Source organism: Coregonus lavaretus (genome assembly GCF_964263955.1).
Source record: "Coregonus lavaretus genome assembly, contig: HAP1_SCAFFOLD_47, whole genome shotgun sequence".
NCBI lineage: Eukaryota > Metazoa > Chordata > Actinopteri > Salmoniformes > Salmonidae > Coregonus > Coregonus lavaretus.
In genome coordinates, this window is record NW_028161510.1 from 1,165,366 (window position 1) to 1,175,501 (window position 10,136).

The 10,136-nt window shown below is 42.9% G+C and overlaps 1 protein-coding gene across 1 annotated transcript; it reads left to right on the forward strand.

Annotated features, from left to right (window-relative positions):
• Positions 1-4,372: 4,372 nt before the first annotated feature.
• On the forward strand, positions 4,373-9,116 carry LOC311120603 (uncharacterized protein). Its single transcript, XM_084195189.1, has 2 exons — positions 4,373-5,045; positions 8,064-9,116. Exons 1-2 carry the CDS (start codon positions 4,622-4,624, stop codon positions 8,834-8,836), a joined length of 1,197 nt encoding a protein of 398 aa, XP_084051315.1. The 5' UTR covers positions 4,373-4,621; the 3' UTR covers positions 8,837-9,116.
• Positions 9,117-10,136: the final 1,020 nt, after the last annotated feature.

Sequence of the window (10,136 nt, forward strand, 5' to 3'; positions counted from 1 at the left end):
GACATTGAATATTACATTTACATTTACGTCATTTAGCAGACGCTCTTATCCAGAGCGACTTACAGTTACCACATATATTATTTTATCAAACCCACAACCCTGGCGTTGCAAACGCCATGCTCTACCAACTGAGCTACATCCCCTGCCGGCCATTCCCTCCCCTACCCTGGACGACACTGGGCCAATTGTGCGCCGCCCCATGGGTCTCCCGGTCGCGGCCAGCTACAACAGAGCCTGGATTCGAACCAGGATCTCTAGTGGCACAGCTAGCACTGCAATGCAGTGCCTTAGACCACTGCGCCACAAATACATTGGTTTGAATGTAGAGTACCAATATGCCAGTTTGAATGTGTATGCTCTCTGTGATTACATGGTCATTTTCCAACTATGCTCTTTGTGTGTTGTGTGTTCATCTGTGTGTCATTCCTCGAGCACTCAAGAGCCATTTGCGAGTGATACATTTGCTCTATTGTTTACGTTTTGCTTTCGATGATGTAACTTCCAGGCTTTAAGGGAATAGTATGGTCGCATCTAGATGTGGAAAAAAAGAACAGGCAAGCGAAAATTTTTTGTACAATTAGGACATTTCTCCAAAAAGTACGATCTTTGTCCCCATGTGCAGTTGCAAGCCATAGTCTGGCTTTTTTATGGCGGTTTTGGAGCAGTGGCTTCTTCCTTGCTGAGCGGCCTTTCAGGTTATGTCAATATAGGACTTGTTTTACTGTGGATATAGATACTTTTGTACCTGTTTCCTCCAGCATCTTCACAAGGTCCTTTGCTGTTGTTCTGGGATTGATTTGCACTTTTCGCACCAAAGTACGTTCATCTCTAGGAGACAGAACGCATCTCCTTCCTGAGCGGTATGACAGCTGCGTGGTCCCATGGTGTTTATACTTGCGTACTATTGTTTGTACAGATGAACGTGGTACCTTCAGGCGTTTGGAAATTGCTCCCAAGGATGAATCAGACTTGTGGAGGTCTACAATGTTTTTTCTGAGGTCTTGGCTGATTTCTTTGGATTTTCCCATGATGTCAAGCAAAGAGGAACTGAGTTTGAAGGTAGGCCTTGAAATACATCCAAAGGTACACATCCAATTGACTCAAATGATGTCAATTAGCCTATCAGAAGCTTCTAAAGCCATGACACCATTTTCTGGAATTTTCCAAGCTGTTTAAAGGCACAGTCAACTTAGTGTATGTAATCTTCTGATCCACTGGAATTGTGATACAGTGAATTATAAGTGAAATAATCTGTCTGTCAACAATTGTTGGAAAAATCACTTGTGTCATGCACAAAGAAGATGTCCTAACCGACTTGCCAAAACTATAGTTTGTTAACAAGAAATGTGTGGAGTGTTTGAAAAATCGAGTTTTAATGACTCCAACCTAAGTGTATGTAAACTTCCGACTTCAACTGTATGTAGGTGCATCACTCTGGAGAACCTTAAGTGGTGAGCAGCACAATCTTACATTTGACCCTAAACAGTAAACCAATAGAGGCTGAATGAAACAGGGGTGATGTGGGTTTTGTAGTTTGTGAGATTATTCTGTCAGCTGCATTGTGGATTATCTGTAGTTTAGACAGGAGCCTTACTGCGATTCCTGTCAGCGGCATTACAGTAGTCAAGTCTCTTGATGTTGTGCTTCAATTTAGAGGCTAGTGTCAAAAATGTGTCGCTGCTCAATTTTGCGGAAATATTTTATATCGGACATACAGTGCATTCGTAATGTATTCAGACCCTTTGACTTTTTCTACATTTTCTTACATTACAGCCTTTTTCTAAAATTGATTACATTGTTTTTTTTCCCTCATCAATCTACACACAATACCCCATAATGACAAAACAAAAATAGGTTTTTAGAAATGTTAGCAAATGTATTAAAAAATAAAAAACGGAAATATCACATTTACATAAGTATTCAGACCCTTTACTCAGTGCTTTGTTGAAGCACCTTTGGCAGCGATTAGAGCCTCGAGTCTTGTTGGTTATGACACTACAAACTTGGCACACCTGTATTTGGGGAGTTTCTCCCCTTTTCTCCGCAGATCCTCTCAAGCGCTGTCAGGTTGGATGGGCAGCGTCGCTGAACAGCTATTTTCAGGTCTCTCCAGAGATGTTAGATCGGGTTCAAGTCTGGGCTCTGGCTGGGCTACTCAAGGACATTCAGAGACTTGTCCGGAAGCCACTCCTGCGTTGTCTTGGCTGTGTGCTTAGGGTCGTTGTCCTGTTGGAAGGTGAACCTTCACCCCAGTCTGAACATTCTGGAGCAGGTTTTCATCAAGGATCTCTCTGTACTTTGCTCCGTTCATCTTTCCCTCGATCCTGACTAGTCTCCCAGTCCCTGCCGCTGAAAAACATCCCCACAGCATGATGCTACCAGGTTTCCTCTGGAAGATGGTTGTCCTTCTGGAAGGTTCTTCCATCTCCACAGAGGAACTCTGGAGCTCTGTCAGAGTGACCATCGGGTTCTTGGTCACCTCCCTGACCAAGGCCCTTCTCCCCGAATTGCTCAGTTTGGCCAGGCAGACAGCTCTAGGAAGAGTCTTGGTGGTTCCAAACTATTTCCATTTAAGAATGAAGGAGGCCACTGTGTTCTTGGGGACCTTCGATGCTGCAGACGTGTTTTGGTACCCTTCCCCAGATATGTGCCTCGCCACAATCCTGTCTCAGAGCTCTACGGACAATTCCTTCGACCTCATGGCTTGGTTTTTGCTCTGACATGCACTGTCAACTGTGGGACCTTATATAAACAGGTGTGTGCCTTCTTTCCAAATAATGTCCAATCAATTGAATTTACCACAGGTGGACTCCAATGAAGTTGTAGAAACATCTCAAGGATGATCAATGGAAACACGATGCACCTGAGCTCAATGTGGAGTCTCATAGCAAAGGGTCTGAATACTTCTATAAATAAGGTATTTCAGTTTTTAATTTTTATACATTTGTAAACATTTATAAAAACCGGTTTTTGCTTTGTCATTATGGGGTATTGTGTGTAGATTGATGAGGAAAATGTTTTATTTACTCCATTTTAGAATAAGGATGTAACGTAACAAAATGTGGAAAAAGGGAAGTGGTCTGAATACTTTCCGAATGCACTGTAGCTATTGCACCATACACAGTTTTAAGGGCCATCATACTCTGTAAGGGCCGCCAAATGAGCAGCGACGCTCCTTTGGGTGTAAACTTAGTGGATTTGGAAACTAGTTCCTAAGTAAACTAGTCCCCCCCCCCCCCCCCCTTTACTGCCACACAATGTACAGAAAATTGTGTATGGTGCAATAAATGAAACGTTGTCCACCATTTAGGGTTGAAAAATAAATGACAATATTTCATAGAAATGCTTTTAATTATTCTTTGTATGACAACTAGTATAAAATATATTGATAATTGTGCACATTTTCCATCATTTTCGCCCTAATTAGTCATTTTTACAAAGTATACGTGACCCATTAGTTCTTAGTACCACACTAAATATAGGTGTACTTGATATTGCGTGCCCAGCAGAGAAGTACTCCCCACCCCACTTTTACATCGGCACAAATAATCATTTTTCCCGTAAAGTGCTATATTTGTACCATTTGGTGTCCAGGCCCCCCATTTTAAGTTGTTTGACCAGAGTAAAATGCCAGCAACACTCCGTAACACTCCGAGCCCCATGAAATGACACAATATATCCATTCTACAGACCCTACTGAGTATTCACTACAATACTTTTACTGCGGCACCAAGAATAGTTTTTTCTCTATAAGCCAATATGAATTCCATATACAGTGATTCACATTGGGGGCATTTATTTCACCTTGGAACATGTTTTAAAACCCACATTTAATAAAAATATGAACAAATATGAATCAAGGTTGTTTAAATAATTCGTTTTCATATATCATCAGTTATTGGCATGTTTCTACTTTGATGTGGGGGACGTTTATTTATCTAGTGCTGCGTTCAAAACAAGTTCCCGAGTTGGAATTCTGAGTTGGATGACCGTTCAAATCAATTTTTCCCAGTCGGAGCTCGTTTCTTTTCTCAGATTTCCCAGTTGTTTTGAACGCGGCATAGAACTGTACCGCAGGAATGGAACGTAAATCACAGAGGAAAGATGCTGCAGAGAAGTACTTGTGTGTATGAGATTTTACTGCAGAAGAGTTACAAGGTGTTTCGAACGATAGTGTCACGTCCTCCCAGGCTGCTGGCCTGGTGTAGGATCAGATAGGTCCAAAGTAGTGGACTAGTGATGAGGTTTTATTGGGTGTAGTGAATTACAAAGTGTTATGAATTCATACTGCAGAGTAGGCTGATACACAGCCATGCAGTAGGTGGCGGCATGAACCGGTAAACATTTGTTTGCGGACCGCCAAAATACCGAAGAAGAAGAAGAAGAAGCTGCTCTAGTCGGCCATTTCGTGAGCTTTGCTAGCCAACGTAGCCGAAACATTGGAGCTCTTTAGACTCTTTCGGTGATTATTAGCCACTGTGCTTTAAACACACGTCTGTCGTATCTACTAGCTACCCCTTTTAATAACATATTTACGTTGTTTTTGTTAGTCAGCTAGCTGGCTTGTTAAATTAGCAGTAGCACTAAGCTAGTGCTAACTAGCTAGCTAACGTCCTCGACCATGAGTTCACTGAGCTACCCCCCTCCTGCTAAAGAAGAGGAGGTCTGCTGGACGGAGAAAGAAACTCCCGTGAAAGAGGAGAAGGAAGAGGAGGCTGTTACAGTTAAACAAGAAGTAGAGGATGAAGCTGTTACATTGAAATTAGAAGAGAAAGAAGTTACGGTGAAAGAAGAGGAAGGTGTTTTCAGAGTGAAAGAGGAGGAGGATGTTACTGTGAAAGAAGACGGGGAGGAAGAGGAGGATGCAGTTTTTGGAGTGAAGGAGGAGGAGGGGGAGATGACTGAGGAAGACGATTTTGGAGTGAAGGACGGGGAGATTACTGTCACGTTAGAGGAGGAGGACGATTTTGGAGTGAAGGACGGGGAGATTACTGTCACGTTAGAGGAGGAGGAAGAAGAGAAGACTGGAGATCTGATTAACACCAGTGAGTACTGTCATTAAAACAGGGGCACAAACTCTGCTGTTGTTGAACTGTGTGGCTTTAAACGGGCATTCTACACTTCACATTTACATTTACATTTAAGTCATTTAGCAGACGCTCTTATCCAGAGCGACTTACAAATTGGTGCATTCACCCTATAGCCAGTGGGTTAACCACTTTACACCGCACCACCCTCTGGAGAGCCCTGCGGTTGCGGGCAGTGCAGTTGCCGTACCAGGCGGTGATACAGCCCGACAGGATGCTCTCAATGGTGCATCTGTGAGGGTCTTAGGGGCAAAGATGAATTTCTTCAGCCTCCTGAGTTTGAAGAGGTGCTGTTGCGCCTTCTTCACCACACTGTCTGTGTGGGTGGACCATTTCAGGGTGTCAGTGATGTGCACGCAGAGGAACTTTAAACTTTTCACCCTCTCCACTGTGGCCCGTCGATATGGATGGGGTGCGCTCTCTCTGCTGTCTCCTGAAGTCCACCATCAGCTCCTTCGTTTTGTTGACATTGAGACAAGCACACATGCACATACTCACATACTCCAACACACTCAACCCCCCTCCTCCACAATCCACCATAAAATCAGATACTCAACGGCTGTTATATCCCAGAGCCCAACTCGAGAAATAACTTGATTTACGAGTGCACATACAGTTAAAGCTGATTGAGAAAGCATGCAGATTGAGCAGAAATTGATAACAATGTGAGATTTGATTAATCTACTTAATCTATGTCAAGTCCTAGGTGATGGAGATCAGATCCACCCTCTTCACCTGAGACACAAACACTCTGATCCCCTGTTGTAACCATTTCCCCGTGCGGTCAGACCTTTGATTATTTTGTGCCACCTGGGCCACAATGATAAACCCCCTCTCTGATTGTCCGAGTGTGACCCCCTCCCCATGGGTTACTGCAGCCAGTGTTGGTTGCCAGCACTGCCACTACCTGGGTGGGCGTACCCCCACCGGAATCCCCACCGGCTAGGTAAAAAGTCGTCAAGGTTCTCATTAGCAGCTTTGAGAATTTCCTTGTATATTATGCTCTCCCATCAGGGGGCTCTGGCTTTGTAGGACCAACCCTGCCAGGCAGGCTCAGAGTCTTGAGGGGGGCGGTGCTGCTCAAGTATGTCTCTAACCGCATTCATTTCTCTGTTTAGGCTGCATACTCACAGCAGGTCCATAAAAGAGATGGGAACTTCTCTTTGGTGTATGGGTTGCTCAGGTGGGTGTCCAGGTTATAGGGTTAGGGATCTTTCCATCGTGATAGGACAATTAAAAATTAGATTAGATGTATACTATATTTAAAAATGTATATCCCTCATCTACACAAAATTGAAAGCTCTCTCTCTCACTACCCCTGCTCATAGACCCCCCCCGGTCGGCTCTGGGATATGCAACCATTTCCCCTCTCACTCACTTAACGCCGCACCTTTTCAAGCACCTTTTCAAACACAAAAATGCACACCACATGGTTGACTGCGGAAGAAATGGGCAGAGCGTGCAAAGGCACCCGCATCCACATCTGCTGCAAGGGGGAAAGGACGCCAGAGAGAACACAGGACCAACCACAACAACCATCCGCCAAAACAACAACCTCCCGCCAAAAAAGACATGTTCGAATTATTTGTATTTAAAGATGTATTATACGTTTTATCCTTTCAATCCCTATCATTGCTAGTATCAGGTGCTCCAATATTCGACTCCTCTATTACAACTTTTAGAATAGCCATGGAGTAGTCTTTGTGTCTCTGAACATTTGGTTGTCAATATATAGTTTATCCACCACGAGTGCAACACGTTTCCCTTTTCATCTGTTTTCCTTGAAGATTGGATACAGAACATTGTTTATGCAAACAAGCCATTTGCCACAGCGCAAAATTAGATTATTAGAACAATTATCCAAAAGCCACAAATTACCCCCTTAGTGGATTTCTGCAAATATGTCAACACCATGGGAGTCCACTTACATTTGGGAACTTTACAGTCCTATTGATCAAACAACCATGAAAAGGTCGGCTCTCTCTCCCTCAGTTATGCACATCAACAACAAGGTCAACAACTAATGCTAGCCAGAGCAAGATGAGCTAAAATCTAACAAAGGAACATTAGATAAACCCCTCTCAAACTTTTACAACTAATTTTGTCATCAAAATTGCACTGATAAACTATGGGGAATTGTAGCCTACTCGCCCTTCTGCAGCTTGTCCCAACCAAGCAGCCAAGCTAACTGGCTAACGTTGGCTGGCTTGCTAGCTAGCTACTTCCAGATACAAACGAGAGAACACCTCACTCTGACCGTTTTACTTGCCCTAGCAGAGCTGGTTAGTTTGGCTGTTTACATGTTCTCTAGAGCGTTCGTGACTAACTATTACTTTTTTGGCCAACGTTTACTGACACCGGTCATATTCAACGGGTGTTTCGCGTTCGTAAATTCATCAGTTATTCTACGCTCTGGCACACTCCGACGAGAGTGCTCTGAAATCAGAGTGTATATAGCCAGAGGGAATTTGCGAATGCAAGAGATATGCTAACTGGATAACAGTCGTTCTTGCTAGCCACGTTATGACTGACTTGTGATCATTGCCCTTGCTAGTCTGATTGTATTGACATTCCCAGCCTTAGTTACATTCGTCTGTTTTTCTCCAAAATATTGAGTCATTGAAACTGAAACAGTGCATCCTGAATGGAGGCAGCGAACAACGTACCAGGCCAGCTGTAATTTACAACCTGAGAGCAATGTGTTTTTTGGACTACCAAAAAAAAATGTATTGGTGAATTATATTAATCATCCATTGAACTGCATCCATCTATTCTGCCAACAATGTCTTAATGTACTTCATGAAATATTGTTGAGTCAAATAGAACCTATTTTTTGTATAACCTTGGTTGGTTTTGTAGCATTAACCTGGAATTTGATAATTTTTACTGATATTATGATTGTCTGTTTGTTTCATATCTGCAAAGTAGTTTAAACACTGTCAGTTCCACTTTAAATAAACACTCTGTCTTCGGCAGGAGAGAGACCAGACTCAGAGGAACCAGAGATGTCCGAACCAACGAGACGACACCACTGTTCCCACTGTGGAAAGAGCTTTAACCAGTTAGGGGACCTAAAAAAACATGAGCGAATACATACAGGAGAGAAGCCTCACCAATGCTCCCAGTGTGGACAGTGTTTTACCTGGTTACAGAATCTAAAACAACATCAAATACTACACACAGGTGAGAAACCTTACCAATGCTCTCAGTGTGAAAAGGCTTTTACCCGGTTAGCACTCCTGAAAGAACATAAAATAGTACACACGGGAGAAAAACCTTTCCACTGCTCTCAGTGTGAAAAGAGTTTTACCAAGAAAGGGATCCTTAAACAGCACGAGAGGACGCACACAGAAGAAAAGCCCTACCACTGCTCCCAGTGTGGAAAGACATTTTCCTTAATAAAGTACCTGAAAGAGCATGAAAAAACACATACAGGAGAAAAGCCTCGAGAGAAGCTTTTCCTTTGCGCCCTGTGCGGAAAGAGTTTTACCCATTCAAGGCTCCTGAAATCACACAAAAGAACGCACACAGGAGAGAAGCCTTATCAATGCTCCTTTTGTGGAAAGAGTTTTTCTCAATCAAGTTGTCTGCAAAAACATAAGAGAATACACACTGGAGAGAAGCCTTACCACTGCTCCCTGTGCGGAAATAATTTTGCCCGGTTAGATTCCCTGAAATCACATAACAGAATACACACAGGAGAGAAGCCTTTACACACAGGAGAGAAGCCTTTACACACAGGAGAGTAGCCTTTACACACAGGAGAGAATACCTCATTGTAAATACGATTTTTTTCTTAATTAACTTTTTTTTTTTTATGAATAAAGAAGAAACCTGTGTCTTGTGATGTAGTTCAGTGGTGTTCCGAATGAACTGTTTTATATGCTGTTTTCCCATTTGATTAAAGTGTACTCAAAAATACAATCTCAAGACATTGAATATGAAATACATTGGTTTGAATGTAGAGTACCAATATGCCAGTTTGAATGTGTATGCTCTCTGTGATTACATGGTCATTTTCCAACTATGCTCTTTGTGTGTTGTGTGTTCATCTGTGTGTCATTCCTCGAGCACTCAAGTGCCATTTGCGAGTGATGCGTTTGCTCTATTGTTTACGTTTTGCTTTCGATGATGTAACTTCCAGGCTTTAAGGGAATAGTATGGTCGCATCTAGATGTGGAAAAAAAGAACAGGCAAGCGAAAACAATTCGTACAATTAGGACATTTCTCCAAAAAGTACGATCTTTGTCCCCATGTGCAGTTGCAAGCCGTAGTCTGGCTTTTTTATGGCGGTTTTGGAGCAGTGGCTTCTTCCTTGCTGAGCGGCCTTTCAGGTTATGTCGATTATAGGACTTGTTTTACTGTGGATATAGATACTTTTGTACCTGTTTCCTCCAGCATCTTCACAAGGTCCTTTGCTGTTGTTCTTGGATTGATTTGCACTTTTCGCACCAAAGTACGTTCATCTCTAGGAGACAGAACGCGTCTACTTCCTGAGCGGTATGACAGCTGCGTGGTCCCATGACCGAAGGCAATTGTCACAATATTTTTTTGCGTCATTGCGGTTCTACAGTGGACATGTACCTCTTGTTCCAGCCTCTGAACAGCGACGTATGTCTGCTTTATAAATATGGATTAACTGAGATGTGAAGCTCCTTTTAAAAAATATGAATGAATTGAGCGAGCACACCTCACGTTCCCCTAGTCTCTGGCACAGCCCACAGACTCTGGGACAAGTGGGCCGCCCAACAACAATAACAACAACCCCCGGACTTGAAAGCAAGTTCGCAGCACTTTGGTGGCAGTCAGAGTAGCGTTGCTAATCGCTACGGAACTCAGATCACATATCTGTTTTCTTGCTTACCGTTTCACCATCAGCCCACCCAGCATTGCAGACATACAGAAGTAAACCACAGTAGCAACAGGTTATAAACAGGAAGTAATAAGCTCACACGTGAAGTATGTTTGTAGATGGTTACAAATTAACTAAACCTAGCCCTTATCCGAAACGTAGTCAAATATGACTTTGCAAATCAGTTTATCTATGAA

What these genes read in the sequence shown, in the direction of transcription:
- LOC311120603 (XM_084195189.1), top strand. Translation starts at nt 4,622, where the DNA reads ATGAGTTCACTGAGCTACCCCCCTCCTGCTAAAGAAGAGGAGGTCTGC. An exon ending in TGGAGATCTGATTAACACCA is followed by an intron (nt 5,046 to 8,063) that starts GTGAGTACTGTC and finishes TGTCTTCGGCAG; the next exon opens with GAGAGAGACCAGACTCAGAG.